The sequence below is a fragment of the Protomyctophum bolini genome, assembly GCF_963924005.1.
Source record: "Protomyctophum bolini genome assembly, chromosome: 11".
In the NCBI taxonomy this organism is placed as follows: Eukaryota; Metazoa; Chordata; class Actinopteri; order Myctophiformes; family Myctophidae; genus Protomyctophum; species Protomyctophum bolini.
The window spans coordinates 26,418,595-26,435,467 of record NC_137872.1 but is presented as its reverse complement, the minus strand read 5'-3'; the positions used below and the strand labels follow the sequence as shown (position 1 = coordinate 26,435,467).

At 45.2% G+C, this 16,873-nt stretch overlaps 1 protein-coding gene across 3 annotated transcripts in view; it reads right to left on the bottom strand.

Annotated features, from left to right (window-relative positions):
• The window catches only part of LOC308324689 (E3 ubiquitin-protein ligase rnf213-alpha-like), a 48,821-nt gene that overhangs the window by 16,243 nt on the left and 15,705 nt on the right, over positions 1–16,873 (bottom strand). For 2 of the 3 annotated variants that reach the window (XM_080776904.1, XM_080776903.1), the window contains exons 24-48: positions 16,229–16,851; positions 15,380–15,539; positions 15,068–15,285; positions 14,353–14,490; positions 13,576–13,740; positions 12,049–13,321; positions 11,750–11,931; positions 11,335–11,490; positions 7,646–11,236; positions 7,403–7,527; positions 7,196–7,309; positions 6,800–6,924; positions 6,592–6,711; positions 6,305–6,369; positions 5,923–6,079; positions 5,674–5,809; positions 5,159–5,344; positions 3,596–3,720; positions 3,077–3,234; positions 2,728–2,937; positions 2,322–2,509; positions 1,690–1,810; positions 1,265–1,365; positions 969–1,151; positions 352–518 (exon numbers count right to left, since the gene is read on the bottom strand). In XM_080776904.1, the coding sequence (XP_080633030.1) occupies positions 352–518; positions 969–1,151; positions 1,265–1,365; positions 1,690–1,810; positions 2,322–2,509; positions 2,728–2,937; positions 3,077–3,234; positions 3,596–3,720; positions 5,159–5,344; positions 5,674–5,809; positions 5,923–6,079; positions 6,305–6,369; positions 6,592–6,711; positions 6,800–6,924; positions 7,196–7,309; positions 7,403–7,527; positions 7,646–11,236; positions 11,335–11,490; positions 11,750–11,931; positions 12,049–13,321; positions 13,576–13,740; positions 14,353–14,490; positions 15,068–15,285; positions 15,380–15,539; positions 16,229–16,851 (8,787 nt within the window). The remainder of the gene's footprint in view (positions 1–351; positions 519–968; positions 1,152–1,264; positions 1,366–1,689; positions 1,811–2,321; positions 2,510–2,727; positions 2,938–3,076; positions 3,235–3,595; positions 3,721–5,158; positions 5,345–5,673; positions 5,810–5,922; positions 6,080–6,304; positions 6,370–6,591; positions 6,712–6,799; positions 6,925–7,195; positions 7,310–7,402; positions 7,528–7,645; positions 11,237–11,334; positions 11,491–11,749; positions 11,932–12,048; positions 13,322–13,575; positions 13,741–14,352; positions 14,491–15,067; positions 15,286–15,379; positions 15,540–16,228; positions 16,852–16,873) is intronic. The other variant, XM_080776905.1, reaches the window with a different exon arrangement.

The following is a 16,873-nucleotide window of genomic DNA, read 5'->3' as shown; positions in this document are numbered from 1 at the left end:
TGTGAATAAAGTATTCAATCAATCAAGCAAAATACTAAATTATCCATTCATAACTCAGAGAGTATAAACGAGTAGTTCACCCAAAAAAGTGACTTATTTTACACACCACATGAAGCCTTGAATTCAAGGAGACTTGTGTTTTTTGTCACATTAATAAGCCAATAATTTGATGACCGGTAACTGAGCGGAGACTGCTAAAAGAGTCTCCTACTGAGCAGCTACCCGGTCATCAAATTATTGGTTTGACAAAAACACAAAACTCTCCGTGAATTCAAGGCTTCATGGCATGTGTTAATCGATAGAAAATACGTCATTTGTTTGGGAGAGCTATTAACAGAATGCGTAGCCTACCTTTGGCAACGCAGACAAGAGGAGCTTCCGCCATGACGAGGGACAGGAGGTGTTTGATGATGGCTGGACAGGGAGGACAGTTGTCCTTGAAGCACACAGTAGACACCAGGTCTATGAAGAACGCATGGCACTGCTTCCTGAACTGAGCATGCTTTCTGATGAGAATCCTGCAGATGACAATGGGGACAAAGTAGTTAAATAATGCAAAAATGCTCTGGTCAGATTATATAAATTCCTATTCAATTTAAATACTGGGGAGTGTGCCATTCCAGTCTTTGACAGAATGCCATTCCAATAGTGTCCGTTTTCGTAACCATACTCTGAGGGTTGGAAAGGTTGCGTTATTTAACATACTCTGCCATACAGATTGGTCCAAATCAAAAATGATTCACTAAGAAACATTCCAGATTCAGTCTGTATTAAAAATAGATATCTTGTTAAATGCAAAAATATACAAACCAAGGAAACATTGCATGGGGACTTTAAATTGAAGTAGGTTTAAAATTAACCATTAAAATCTGTGCTTTGACGAATTTATTTTACGTTTCATGTATTAAGAAAGTGAAAAGCAGGCTTATGGGTCACTCTTAATGTTTCCATAAAAGTGTTTACTGTACCTCAGATCTTCTGATGGTGTCATGGGATAGTCATCTGCAACGTGCTGCATGCAGAGGGGACAGTACATCTGACCGGGGGTCAGCCACTGTTTGATACAGGCCATGCAGTAGATGTGTCCACAGGAGAGGCTCAGGGGGTCCTGGGGGTCCCCCATACACACTGGGCACAGCTCAAACCCAAACCTGGACGAGACAGGCACACAACACACATGCAGTGTAGAATTACAGTCCAAGAGCTCGTCGCTTGGCAAGAAAAGATATCGATACGAGTTCAATAGGTAAAGATGGAACCATACCTGAAGATGTGTTCCACTGCGCCGTCTTTACAGGCTTTGAGAATAGTGATCACCGCCTCAAATGCCTGCTGCGTTTTGAGGTCCGAGTTCTTCTCCAGCACCTGGATGACAAGTCCATGGATTAAAAGCAAAATGCGACAACAAAACATTTCGCCAAGTCCTACAGTAACATGCAATTTGTGAGGGAACATGCTTCCATAGAAGAAGGCTTCTATGGAATCCAAATGACTAAATGGTGACTGAAAACTTGAATCCATGCAAGTCAGAGGTAACAATGTCAGTACGAATGCACAAGCAACAATTGAGGGTTGTTACCTGTCTTACATGGCACAACCAGGCACACTAAAATCAATAGTGTTTTGGGTTAGATTAATTTAATTACACCATTACAAAGATAATGACACCATTTATCAGAGCACACCAACCTGGCCAAGTCCTCGCGTGTGTTTTAGAACCAAAGGTGTCAGCTGCCTCTCCACCTCCTCGATGCCCAGCAACAGGTGCTCCACAAACAGAGACAAGGAGAAGATCCGGCTCCATCGGCTCCTGAACGGAACCGCAAGAGAGAACGTCTCGATTGGAAAACAACCATCAACACAATGCTACTTCTAAACCCATCAACTACATCACAAATTGCCTCAGTTGAAAAATTCTTTCTAGGGCTGCAACAGACAACTTTAATTTCATTGATTAATTCATTTAATTGATATAAAAAGTATATATAATTATCTAAAAGAGTCAATTCATAATCAATCCCTATTTTGGGCATGTCATTATAGACAAAGTTAAAAAAAATGTTCAAATGTTCAATGTAAAATACCAGACCTACAAGCTCACAACACATCGGTGTGATCTTGTAGATCTAACATTTTCATTATTTCTTGCATGACAACCTTGTCTGATGAAGTATAAAGTTACACTTCAGTAGTTAATAGAATTGTTTGCACGCACACACGTAAGCACGCTCTATTCGATTAATCAAATACGTAATTAACAGATTATTGGCAAGAAATACATGGATGGTTGCAGCCCCAAATTACTGTTAAGTTGCACTCACTGGACCCTGCAGACCATGTCCCTGCTCCTGGCTCCATAGTGTCTCATGCTGTCTTCAGAGCAGATCAGTTCGATGGGAACTTGGAGCTTCTTGACCTGCCTGAGCCAGGCCTGCCTCTGGGCATCAGTGTTCAGCTCCTGAGGCTCCAGGAATTCCAGGCAGGCCACAGCGGCGTACACATCGAGAATCTGCCAGGAGGCAGAGGGAACACAGTAAAAAAAAAAGGACACCTCAGACCAAAGACAAATACTGCAAACAAACATAACATAACATACATTTGGGAGGGACTGTACAAAAATGGTTTCACTTTCAGAATATCAACACCCCATCAAAATACTCCCAAATACACTGAGATTTCAAGCATTAAAAAAAACAAAACACAAAAAAAAGCTATTTTGAGGCTTACAAGCTCCATCCCCTCTCTGGCATGGGTGTTTCTCAGGAGGGCCTGTGCCATGCTGGGTTCAATGGTGAGCATTCTGGAGAGGTTCTGCAGTCGGTTCTTGAACTCATGGTAGGCGGCATGGACCCATGAGAGAGAGATCAGCTCTTTATCTGTTGCATTGAGGCGCAGTCGCAGCTCATTGACACTGCAGTTTAATGCACCGCACAGGAGCTGCAATGGGAAACAAAGTATGAAATAATATTTACACCATCCTGGAATTATTATTAGATGGCTTATTAATGACCCTAATGAACTTCTGATTGACGGAGCAGTGTTGCCATCAGAAGTTTGAATGGAAAAACGTGATTACCAGAACATCTTCCTTGCCAGTCACATTCATGGTCATGGAGACGAAATCCTGCAGGTATCGGTGGAAAAACTCCATCTGCGTTTCGGCATCTGCTTTTGCAATGTATCTGCCAAGTGGAGTCTTCCCAAAGAACTCTTCAAACTGAGTTTGGGTTTGGCCTAGTGGACAATGAAGTCAGTGCATGGTGGGAAAACAACAGTACTCATATGTTTTTCTTGTAAAAAGTACAATATTTGTTTTTGAGATGTATTGGAGTAATGTTAAAATTGGAAATTATGAATTGCATTATTAAAATGCTTTGTTGAATACTCGATTCTGATTGTTCAATGAACTTAGCTCCGTTATTGAGCAACAGTCTGCTAATCAGGAAATAACAGACTGCTCGTCTGCCTCTGATGAATGTGCCAATGGAAGCAGGAGCTTGTAAGCTAATAATGATCAAATCAATATTTTGTCTCAAATGATTGACTTTGTTTGAAAGTAGTCTTAAGTGTGATTTGTGACATTGTGATCAAATACCTTCATGTTGAAGGGCATGAACCCAGAGCTCATCGAGGTAGTCCTTGATCCTCCAGCTGAAAGGCATGCTGCAGCCCACGTTGTGGTCCATGTGCCTCTGTACCAGGATGGTCCTGGTCTCTGAGCTGTGATGATACAGTACATGTACAGAGACAGAGGGATGGAGATGAGTGTTATGAGGAGATGGGGAAAAAAGCATACAAAGCATACAAAGAAAATTTATAATTAGGCGATCATATGTAGACACGGATAAGAAAACTGGTAAATGGTCCGGGAACCTTCTGATTCTTAAGTGACCTCTCAACCTCCTCCCGAGCCTGTAGAAGCCTGTAGAGATCAGTGCAGGCTTTAGATCAAGGGTTCCAAAACTTTTCAGGATGTGACCGCCCCAAAATAAATCATATTTGAACTGGGGACCACCCATCGTAAAATAGGTAATTTATAGATAGCCAATTTCGTATTAAAAGTCCTTAAATTGTTAGAAATTTGTAGATACCCTGTATACACTTACTATACTACTACTGTATGTTGGTTTCTTTACTGTCGAGTGAGAAAACAATGTTGGATATTAAGCTTATGATCTGGGGATCCCCCAAAATAATTTTGGGACCCCCAATTTAGGAAGCACTGCTTAAGACCACTAACCTGTGGTCCACCTGTGGTCCATGCAGCATCACGGACGGGACCTCTAACAGTCACTAACCTGTGGTCCAGTGTCACGGACAGGACCTCCAACAGTCACTAACCTGTGGTCCAGCGTCATGGACGGGACCTCCAACAGTCACTAACCTATGGTCCAGTGTCATGGACGGGACCTCCAACAGTCACTAACCTGTGGTCCAGTGTCACGGACGGGACCTCTAACAGTCACTAACCTGTGGTCCAGTGTCACGGACAGGACCTCCAACAGTCACTAACCTATGGTCCAGTGTCATGGACGGGACCTCCAACAGTCACTAACCTGTGGTCCAGTGTCACGGACGGGACCTCTAACAGTCACTAACCTGTGGTCCAGTGTCATGGACGGGACCTCCAACAGTCACTAACCTGTGGTCCAGTGTCACGGACGGGACCTCCAACAGTCACTAACCTATGGTCCAGCGTCATGGATGAGACTTCCAACAGTCACTAACCTGTGGTCCAGCGTCATGGACGGGACCTCCAACAGTCACTAACCTGTGGTCCAGCGTCATGGATGAGACTTCCAACAGTCACTAACCTGTGGTCCAGCGTCATGGACGGGACCTCCAACAGTCACTAACCTGTGGTCCAGCGTCATGGATGAGACTTCCAACAGTCACTAACCTGCGGTCCAGCGTCATGGACGGGACCTCCAACAGTCACTAACCTGTGGTCCAGCGTCATGGACGGGACCTCCAACAGTCACTAACCTGCGGTCCAGCGTCATGGACGGGACCTCAAACAGTCACTAACCTGTGGTCCAGTGTCATAGACGGGACCTCCAACAGTCACTAACCTGTGGTCCAGCGTCATGGACGGGACCTCCAACAGTCACTAACCTGTGGTCCAGCGTCATGGACGGGACCTCCAACAGTCACTAACCTGCGGTCCAGCGTCATGGACGGCAACAGTTTCTCGTTGCCAAAGATGTCCAACCACAGCTTCTTCAGGGGGTCACCAGAGTTGGTGTCCAGCAGAAGATCCAGGTTGTGATCATGGTCGACGATGGAGACCAGCTGGGCCAGGAAAGGAACGACGGCAGCTTGGACACGCTTCCACAGGGTGTGTCTATCAAGAGTCCAAACAGTGTTGCAAGGTTTAGATGAAGAAACCGTTCAATGTTCCTGATCCTCTGTATGCTGTATTAACCCGTTAAGACCTAGGGCCAATTCAAAAAGTCTTCTAAATCAGTTTGCTGAAAAACCTATGTTGCTACTGTATATCAGTGCTGCTCAAACCTTTTCATGTCAAGCACCCCCCAAAATTGTATGTATTCGGCCGCCGACCCATCTCAAAGTATTTCGTTCCAGGGACGCCCAGAAGCAAAGATTTGAGTTAAAAAGTTTGCTTTAAAATAATATATATATATTATACATCTTAATTATATATCTTAATACCTGAACGTCCCGCCTTCCTGCAGTGCATCGATGTTGGAGGCCTCCTTAATGACCCAGTTACTTTTTGACAAAGTGTTGCCATCCTGAGTCACCAATGACGAGTGAAGGCGCTTCTTCACCAGTCTCAGAAACTCCGCTGATGAGAATAATGAATCACAAAATAAATAACAATAAGATTGGTTGCTGTGAGGTCTTGGACAAGAGGAGGAGATTAAAAAAAAAAACCCTGCCAAACAAAGAGAATATTACCGTTGATTTCCTCGTGGTCGTTAAGGAGCGCGAGCAGGATCTCTACTCTTCTTGTGCTGCGGAAACCACTGTCCACCTGGTCCCTCAGCATTCCCACGGCGTTCTGCACACAGCTCCGCACTAGTCCTGTGGTGTCCAGGATATTCTCACAGCCCTGCTAGCAGAAAGTACCACACGTTTTCAAGAGAAACGAGCAACACTTCACATAAAAACAAGTAGCTACTGTAGTCAGAGGTTCTTAACCTTAACAGGCCAAAATAATTTGCACTGGAGACTCTGTTCTACAGATACATTTTTATATTGTTTGACAAGTTGGCCAATGTTTGACCTGTTTTTATAGGTGCTGTATTTGAGGTGTTTACAGCATGTGTGTTTTACTTACAGGACGGCCTGCAGGCTCCTCTTCGCATTGCTCCGTCTCAGAGTACAAGTCATCGACCTCCATAGCTGTATGAAATATCAAATTTGTGATTTTAGGCCACATTTTTACATTAGAAGAGTACTGTAGTTTACCCAAACGATTACTTTTTTAAATTTTCTATCACACACCCCATGAAGCCGGTCATCAAATTATTGGCTTAGGAATGCGATAAAAACAAACAAAAAAAGATCTACTCCTTAAAGTTACTTCAACCCAACAACAGAGATGTTTTAATCAATATTTTCTACCTTCAGGCTGATTCCTTTCCTCAAACAGTTGACTGATTGTCAGATTTTGCAAGGCTTTGATATCAGACACAATATCCTTTGATCTTCTGAGGTCGTCAATATGCACTGAACTCCAGGGCCCTGTAATGGTTAAAGTAGTTAATAGAATCAATGACTAATTTTGGAAGCTTGGATGACAGGGAATTGAGTTAAGTCGTGTTGACCTCACCTCCATGAAAGCCAACATAGGGAGTTTCTCCTTCCATCCTGGGCAGTTTGGTGATGAAGTAGACAAACACGTTGCTTTGAGTGTTCTCTTGTCTTGACTTGTTGATTTCATTGATGGCTGAATACCTGTCAAACAATCAAACACAACATGATAAAAGAAGCATCCATGTCATTTTAGCTATATATACATATATAGAGCAACATAGAAAACTCTTGATTCTCAAAAACAACAGATACAAGCTCACAGCATGTCACTTCGCGTAGCGCTGCGAGTTTGTACATCTCCTATTTTAGAATATTTTGGGGGGGAAAAAAATCACTCGACTATTGATTTGGAAGGCATTTGGAGAATGCCTCAGGTCTTAATGGGTTGATAAATATTTTGCAAACAACTCACTTTGCAGACGCGATCAGTTTGGCACTCTGAGAATCTTCATCATAATCACACTGTATGATGAGGAGCCGGTTGCCAGGTGCAGGCATGCGGCCGTTTCCAGTTGTGAGGAAATGCCTACAGTAGGAAGACAAGAGATTTTTACATTAACATAATGTCAGATTCTGAGTGCAGAACTGCAAACAATATGGATGAGACCTATTAATAGACCTGATCTTCTTGAGGAATGAGTGTTCTGTGTCGAACTGCTGGAGCGAGAGAAGCTCCACGCCATGACACCCCTGATCCAGTGGCTCCAAATCAGATACTGTCAGAAGTCTGGAGAATGTTGTCACCTGTGGATTAGAGTTACAGTACAAGCATCAGCAAAGACAAGTTGGATACGTTCAGGGTATTATAGAGATTACAAAAGCAAATCTAAGCATATACAGTATATGACAAATGTAATATTACCTCTGTGAAGAAGGCCAGGCCATAGGAATCCTGATTCATGTGAGCCAGGATGAAGTCAGTTAAGCAACTGTTTTTCTGCTCGTCAAAGTAGACCCTCGCCAGATAGTCGCTCTCGACTTTGGGGAGACCCATGCAGTCTAAACGCACCACAGAGTCAGGCGTTGCACATTTGAGCAGTACGAGTTTGGCCTCATCCAGGAACATTCGGTCATGGTCCGATGCTTCCACGTCACTTTGCTTCTTTATCACTTGGAGGACCACGGAAGCGCACGTGTCTGAATGGTAGCCGATGAAGACATCCGCCGGCAAGTACTTGTGTGTCTGAGGCACCGCTGCGTGTTGAGTGTTGGGGGAGATGAACTGTGCGACCCAGGTTTCCAACTCTTTCACAACTCTCTTCTGCTCAGCAAGGAGGACGGTGTGGATGTCCAAGTAATGCTTCTCCAGTCGGTTGATGAGAGGGATCGGGAAATGCTTGTAGACCACCTCTTTTTCCTCAATGACAATCAGCCTGAAGTCCTTATGCACTCTGCATTTGACACGATGGGTTCCCAGTCCGAGGTCTACGTATTTCTGTCCTCCGAGACAGACGTAGTACTGGTTGAGGGCGTCGTACAGACTTTCGTAAAGGTTCTGCAAGTTCAGGAGCACAACGGTTTGACCCGTTTCCATGCAGATTTTCACTCTGTTGATGTTGCGACATATCTGGGTGTACTCTTGGTCCCTGGGGAAGCTCGAGCCAAAGATGATTTCGGGCTGGCTGCCTTCCGAGAAGAAGGCTTGCTGCAGGATCTGGAGGGCCGCGTAGTTTTTCGTTAGAACCAGCAAGTACCTGCAATCTTCCTCCTGTCCGATTGCTGTAATGTTTTGTCTCACCAGTTCAATGGTGCTGATGCTCTCTAGGTTGGGTGTCATCTTCAACTTTTTTGTGAAGACGGTGACTGCGTCCACATTATCTTTGCCACTGAAATTTCTCAACACTGCCTCCACAATCTGCTCTGCACTGGGTTTCTGTTGAGAGGCCTTTGCCATGGCGAAAATCATCTTTATCAAGCTGTAATAGTCGCGCAGACCAAAGAAGCCTTTTCCCTGTTTGCGGCAGATATTCAAGTAGGCCTTGGCGAATGGCTGGAAGAAATCCCTAACCTTGTCTAGAATCATGGCATCGGATGAGCATATGCCTTTGGCACTATCAAAGAGTTCCTTTTCGTCTGGGTCACCGCGGGAGACAAAGATGCCTCTGTTCATCTTTGCAGGGTCCAAGGCCCAGTTAGAAATGCCAATGAATCCAACCTTCTTGTGTGGCAGCGGCTCGTCGTCAATGCAACCTTCCTCCAGCAGGGGATGGAGAGTTTTCAGGGGCATCTTAGGGGAGTCCTCCGCCAAGCCGATCTCGTCGAGGACCACGACGGAAATGTACTCTGTCAGGTTCTTTCCCTCCTGGAAGCGAGCACACTGTTTGAAAGTGTTGATGATGCCCTCTGGCGTTGAGTGAGGGCTGCACTGGAAGGACACCAAGTGGATCTGTTTGAGCTTCTTGTAGAGCTCAGAGTGGGCGGCCTGGCCCTGCATTGCATCTGCCACCAGCGTTTTAGACAGAGACTTTGAACTTCCGGGTTTTCCGACCAAAAAGAGGGGGATTCGTAGTTCAATGCAGAGCACCATCATGAAGACGTTTTCTTTCAGCGCATTGTTTCTTGCGATTGTTTGCAACTGTTGTTTTGGAACACCGCTCAAAAGTAGATCCTGCATACGTGAGATTTCTTGCATAACTCTCATTGGACTATACTCTGGAGGAAGCTTCCTGCTGAGTTCCTGTCTGTATTCCTCCTTGTCTTCTAGGCAAGCGTGGTAGCACACTCCCGCAGCCATAATCAGGGACCACAGCACAGGGTCTCCTGCGCTGGGCCTGTTAGCATTTAGACTTTTCTCAAACACTTCAAGCTCCTCAAAAAGCATGCCATGGTTCTTGTAGAACCACACAAATGCTTGCATGCAGCGTTCCACATCTCTCAGGCTCACAAAGCTGCATTCATCCTTCCTCGTCCGCATGTACCTCTGTGAGGTTGACAGAACATCCGTGATGCCTTTGATGTAGTCCACATGCATTTCATTGACCTCGACCACTCGCTGTACAATCTGTTGGATGTACATCTTCTCGGTGTGATCGTTCAACTGTCCAAAGTCCCACACTAGAGGGATCATGCTTGGTGGCAATGCCTGAACTCTGTAAACCAACTGGCGCAGTGGAATGGATCCGAGCTTCTCATCCGTCTCTTCAGCTCGAACTCGGTACCCGAGACCAGCAGACTCTAGCCTTTGAATCATCTCATCTGTGTGCTTTCGATATGGGTTGCACGCCGCTATAATTTGCAATCCACAGTGGGGCATCAAGCCCTCCCCCTCAACCGTCTGGTCACAGAGGACTTCCTTAATGCTGCCGATTGCCTCTGTTGTGTTGGCCTCATCAAAGAAGAGAACGGAGTCAAAGCCGTAATCTTGTTTGTTGGTTAAAGCGATCGCTTCCGCCTCTCTGACTTTGTTGTAGATCATGTCAGAACTTGTTCCTCCATGCACCTTGACCAGTTTCATATTCTCCGTGGCCACTCCACTCTTCCGTAGTTCACAAATGAATTTAACGAGCCTAGTCTTCCCGCACCCAGTCTCCCCCATTATGATCACAGGGATGCCACACCTGAAGCGCATGTGGATGGCCAACATCTTCAAGATGTTGTCGGTGGTGAGCTCGTAAGTTTCGTCTGGATCAAGAGGCCACTGGATTCCAAGTACGTTGCATAGTCTCTCTATCTTCTCCCCCCTGGATAGACCATCAAAGTTAATGTTGAAAGGGACTCTCTGTAGCTTCAGACCTTCATACAACTCCAGCGTCATGATGTTTCGTTTTATCACCCTTCCTGAGGTGGCATCAATAGCATCTACGCGGTTATCTGCATTAGGCCGAAGATGGAAGCCAATGAAGGTCATGGACACGTGGTCATCGTTAAAGAATATGTACGGATGTGGCTCCGACTCCCATCGCTTCCTGATCAGAAATGGGGCCAAGTCTTCCTCGGACCTAGCAGGAAGGTCTGTCTGCAGTCTCCCGGGACTCTGGTCAGAGATGCTGAGTGACGGTGTGGCGAAGTCCTTGGCCATCAGGATCATAAAGTCCACCACAAAGGTCTTGAATCCTTTCAGAGTGTCACCAGTGCACTCGATGTCGCAGAACACGGACGTCTCACAGTCTTGCAGCTGGAGGTTCAAGAACCATACAAAATTTCTCAATTCTGCCCAGGAGGGGTCAATAATGCCGCAGTACATGAGAAGCATCTGTAGGCATTCTACGTGAGAGCCTTCGACGCCCTGGTACATGAAGGTGTCCAGATCCACACCGTTATGGAACCGACTGAGATACTGGTATGGTCTCTGGAAGGCTTGACTTCTGAATTCTCCATCATCCATTAGTGGGTCCAGAGGATTCACAACTGTTGGATGATCTTCCTTCCTCATCTCGATCATCAGCACCTCTTTTGGTGATTGGCAGACAACTTTTGGGAACACGTCTATGAAAGACGTTTTCACATCCCGGGTCTATGACCAAAACAAAAGAGGATAGAAAGGAGAAATTGAAAATCAATGCTAGACAAAAAAAATGCTAAAAGAATATATATATTGTGAGGGAAACGTACCTGACGTGAAGCGTTGCGTGGAAGATTTGTCGTTGATTCTAAGCTCTCGATAACATAGAGCTGCTTGTTGCTGCACTTCCACATCTTTCCCTCCGAGTCCATCAGATAACGAAGAATCAGCAATTTGAAAAGGAATTCTTGGAGGCCTTTCCGCACCTTTACATTAGGATAAACAAGACAGATGTTTAATTAATTAGGATAAACAAGACCGTTTTTAATTCATTAGAGAAATTGTGCAAATCTTTGAATATATTATAAATATTTCTGAGGGGGTTCTTGAAACAAAGGGTTAGTGGCTAAAATATCTCAGTTGGGGGGTCTTTGACATGAAGGTTTGAGAACCACCGATAAAGCTTTTTTAGAATCAGCGTCAGGTCTTAATGGGTTAAAAATGCCTTTGCATTACAATCATTACCGATGATGTGACATCAAAATGGAAGATTGTCAGCTCATCCTTCTTGGAGGTGTTGAGAAGAGACTGAAGAATGACATTCTCGTCGACCTTTGGCTCAATCAAGCGAATGCACTTCATCACGGATGACTTTTTGGTTGAGCGTTTCAGTTTTTCACAAAGCCTCTTGGTGTAGAGAGACTTGCCTGAAATGTTTCAATAGCAAGTCATTAATATACGTACCATGCGTCAACATGCTTAGAAATGAAATAGGAACAGTCTCTGCACAAAATTCAAATATGTATCTTTAGATGTGTACTCACCAACACCAGCTCTTTTGGACGACACCACTCGCACGCACATTCTGTCTCCGAACACAGCCGCAGCGCTGCTTTGATCCTCTGGGACAGTGTAGTGTCGACGGAGGTACTTCTGGATGCGGACCAATGGCTCCTGGGGAACCATGTGCAATCTGTACTGGCTGAAGGCAGAAGGAAGGTAGGCGTGCTCTCTGTCCGAGCTGCAGACGATGACCAGTTTGTAGTCCTTCCTGCTCTGCATTTCCATTCGACGGAAGAACCTCTCGACTTTGGAGCTCACTTCGTAGTTCAGCTGATCCCCGTACAGCAGAGTGTGTATCTTCTGTCCCCTGTAGCCCGCCGTGAGACAACGTCTGAAGAACAGCTCCACGTGCTCATAAGGCGTGGACGAATTGCACAGGAGGACTTCGTCACATGTGGGCAGCACCTCGTCCTCGCTGCTCATGTAGATGGAGATGCAGGAGGTCAAGACCTCGTCGTGTGGACAGACTATAAGATTTGGCTTCCCAGTGGACAAACCTTTGGGCATCTTTCTTTTCACACAAGTGTCGTTGTTCTCTTCAGAAAGGCCCTCTGCATGCTCATCTTCCACGCTGGCCAGTATCTCCAGCAGTCTTCCAAGGCTTCTAGTGTCGAGCATGTCTGGAAGGAAGTTCTTCATGTCGTTCATGTAGGCGTTCCATATCAGGTCAAACTTCTGGCAACCACTCGCTGCTTCCACAAGACTTGGTAGAGGATCACAATGACCCATTGCATCTGGGTCTGCCTGCGCATTGACTGGAACGTCTCCAAATGTCTGATATTCGATGTCCTCGTTTATCTCTCGTGGTTTGGTGAGGATTTCATACTGGAGTTTGTGCCAAACCTCCCTCAAATCTAAGGCTGTGCAGTTTGGTTTGACGAAAGAGAGCATCATGAGAAGTTGGTCCTCCAACTGAGTGGCGTTTTCCTGTGTCAGCTTACTGCACATGTATACAATCTGCTCTGCGGTGTAGTAGTTCAGGTAGTAATGCTGCGACCTCTGTTTGTTTACGAAGTCCATCCAGTAGTCGAAGCACTTCTCCATTTTCTTGCAAAGTTCAGGGAGCTGCTCCTCCACAATGCCATCCACAAAGGTAACACCGACTGCACAGTCTAGGTTGAAATCCATGACGATGCTGGGCTCTGTGCCACTCGAGTTGCATGTGATGTGGGCCTCCCATTGCCTGAAGAGAGGATTCCCAGCTGCGTACAGGGCAATGAATGCCTCAGCTAGTCGTTGAATACTGGAAAAAACCTGAGTGGGTGCAAAGAGATGTCTCCGTCACAACTGTGAACATTATGCATGTCATGGCATGTTACCACTTCTAAGACGACAGAAAAACAATTAGCTTTGTCATTGAACAGAAAAATTATTATATTCCATCAGATCAATAAAATTCGGAATAAAGAAATCTGCCGTTTTAAGAGTACTACATATATTAAATCACAGCACACTACTAAACTTCTGGGTTGGTGGTCACTAGCAGGTGGGGGCGAGTGTGTTCTTACCTCTGCAAAGCGGTCCACCTCACACTGCCCCTGCTCTCCTTTCCCAGACATGAGCATGAGTTTGTTCTGTAGCTCCCTCAGATCCTCCAGAGAGTAGCAGCGCATGTTCCGACCCTCATCGTGTTCTTCTGGAATCTGCAGCTTCAAGGCTGTGTCAAGACTCAACTGAGAAGAAAGGCATAGTCTTAAACTTACTTCTGGAAAGATCATTTTGTGAGAAATGATACCATTGCTTTCCAACTGAAAGCAGAGCAATAGGCTTACAATGTGCATTACATTCACACACCAAAGGCAGAGGAAACCATTCACAGCAGTGACAGCACCACCCTGCTCATCAGGAGCAATTAGGGGTTCAGTGTCTCGCTCAAATACATTTTGACACTAGCAGAGGGGGAGCCGGGGATTGAACCAGGAACGTTTCCCAAGCAACCACTCTACTTCCTGATCCCCTGCCAGACATTGCTAAACAAACATATGCTAAACCAACGCCATTCTTTTCCCCCAGTCTTGACAGGGAAGAAGTTCCAAAATGGAACTCGGGTTTCAAGTAGGGCTGCAAAGTATTGATTATTTTGTTACACAGTAAATTGATTACAAAAAAAGAAAAAGTGGCTTAAGTGATGTTACCATGAGCAATACACTGAATGCCTAACTGCTCCAGTGGAGCTGCTCAGTGGCAAACAGTATAGGGCTGTGGTTGTACTGGTCAGGTCACAGGTTTTAATGTGTGTCTGTGTGCAGGGTGTAATAACCTGGCTAAATAAAAAATGAATGTACCTTCTTAACATTCTGTGCACTGATCATGTAGATGCCGTTGTTGTTGATGGCCGTTGCTAAGGAGAGAGAGGAGAGTTCTACTGAACCATGGCAGTCCTTCACATTCTTCAGCCATTCCAGATGGCGTGCAGTGTCACGCTGGAACACAAAACAACATTACAATCAATGGTGCCAGCCAGTCATAATTAGATACATCATTTTAAGCTCTGCATAACTCTGAGACAGTGTGTGCGTGCGTGCGCCATGACGACCAGTGGGGGTACTTATAGGCACGCAAAATAATCAAACCACTTGGCAAATGGCAATACAAGTTTGCGTGAGACGTTTGTGGAAGGTTACCGTAATCACTGGAAAATCGTGCAGAGGAAAAACGGTAAAATGAACTGCTGTGGGGTGTGGGCGCCGGTCAGCCACTGGGGCACCATATGGGCATGTAATTTTTCGGGGGCACACGGCCAAAGAGAGGGGAAATTCCTGCCCTTCTCACAAGTTCCTCCCCGTATAGGGGAATCCGTGTTATGAATCTGGCTAATGCCAGGCTACACCTAGCAGCATCCCTATTCGGGGCAGGTCATAATGGACTAATATTCGGCAAAAAAGGATGAACATTCCATGAAAACATTCGGGGCAATGTTTGCTATGTGTCATATTACCAAGTACAAGTGTATACTGTTAAGAAAAATAACTATTCTTAGTATTGAACATTTATTCTCACCAGCTTCTTGGGCAGGTTGCTGTCGTTCTCCAAAGCTCTCCAGAGCTTCTTTAGTACCTCCCTGAGGGCCTGAAAACCAGCGTCTGCTTTGAGGTCATAAAGCATGGACGAGTAGCCAAGTACAGCATCATGGAAGCAGGCCACACGGTCCACATCCAGGTCATTCTCTCCAGCAGAGATGGAGGCCAGATCAACAAACACCTTCAGCTCGTTGATATCTGAAATTAAATGGATCACATTTCCACTGTTCACTTGCCTGAATGACCATTAAAATAATAATTTGCGTTAATATTAGCTATTGATCCTGCTCACCTTCAAGGGCTTCCTTCACCCAGTTGACAAACTGTCTTCTTTGGCCCAGCTCGTGTAAACACAGTCTGCGAGGCTCTGTGATGTCCACCAGAACCAGCTTGGCCTGCATCAAGTCATTGTCAATCCGACTGAGGTGCTCTTGCTGAAAGTCTGCGTGAGTCTGAGGAGATGCCAACATTATTGTCAACACTTTGCCCAAATATATTACATGCATGGATAACAGCAACACAATAAAGATTCATATTATTTTATGTTAATTAAAGACCAAAGCAAGAATCAGTTCTCCAAAACGTTTTTATGCCTAATGCCTCTTTAACATCTTAAAGATGGAGTGCCGTGATTTCCCCCCCGCCTAAAACATGATCATCAGGTACTATGATTATACTAGGAGGAAGATTTCTTCCAAAAAAGTATACAGAAAGTGTTAAAATTATGTTTTATGTGGCCACACCCACCAGTTCATCAAGTATGCCTGGTTTTCACCATAGCACCACCCACCTGAAGTTAAAGCCCCCCCACAGCTGTTGTATGATAATGTGAGAGGGACATGATGTCACTAAAATGATATTATTTCGATTGGGCCTTTTGACTCAAAGGCTTTCAGTTTTCAGGAAGAAACCAAAAATACACAGGGAAGACATATATGAATATTATAACCACACCTGTGGGTCTATTAGAGTAATGTTAACTCCATAGACGCATGCAGAACAAAAAAAGCAAAAATCATGGCACTCCATCTTTAAAGAAATGTACAGATCTCCAATGACAGGGGTCTGAATTGTTTTTATAGAATGCATTTAAAACATGCACTAGTAATGATATACAGTACATGAAAACAAGGCTACTTACAACTTCAAGCAGAGTCTGTAGAACCCTGAAGTCACCCTGAAGACAAAGGGTCTCCTTAACCATCATGATGACTTTGGCAGATTCCACAGCCAGATGAAGCTGGTGATACTGCTCAATCTGTTCAACCCTTCCCTGGATCCACCGCTTGTCGTCAGATGGATCAATGCGACACATGATGGCCAAGTCTTGGGCGAGTTCTGCGTACTTGTCCCTGAACTCTTTGAAGACTAAGTCGATCTCACCAAGCATGATGTTGCCGTTCTTCAGCTCGTCATAGATCACGTTGTACTCATCGTAGCATGCTTGGAATATGTCATCGTGAATTATGTCCGGTGTCGCCTGCATATCAGCAACCCCAGATTCATCAGGGTCCTCGGCTTCCCTTTCTCTGCGGGAGACGAGTGAGGCTTGCTTTTCCCAGCACTCTTTGAATATGTAACTGTCCTTGAAGGTGTGCAGAATCTCAGCCATTTCTCTGATTTCTTCGTCGAGATCGAAGTAGCCGGTGACCACAAAGGCCGTTGGGGAGTCCGGTTGGTCAAATGGACGAACCTCCATGAACTGGTCCAAGATCATGGTGTCGATGTTGATCTGCTGTCTTTGCTCCAAGTCGGATACATCAACTGTCATACAGATTAAATCAAT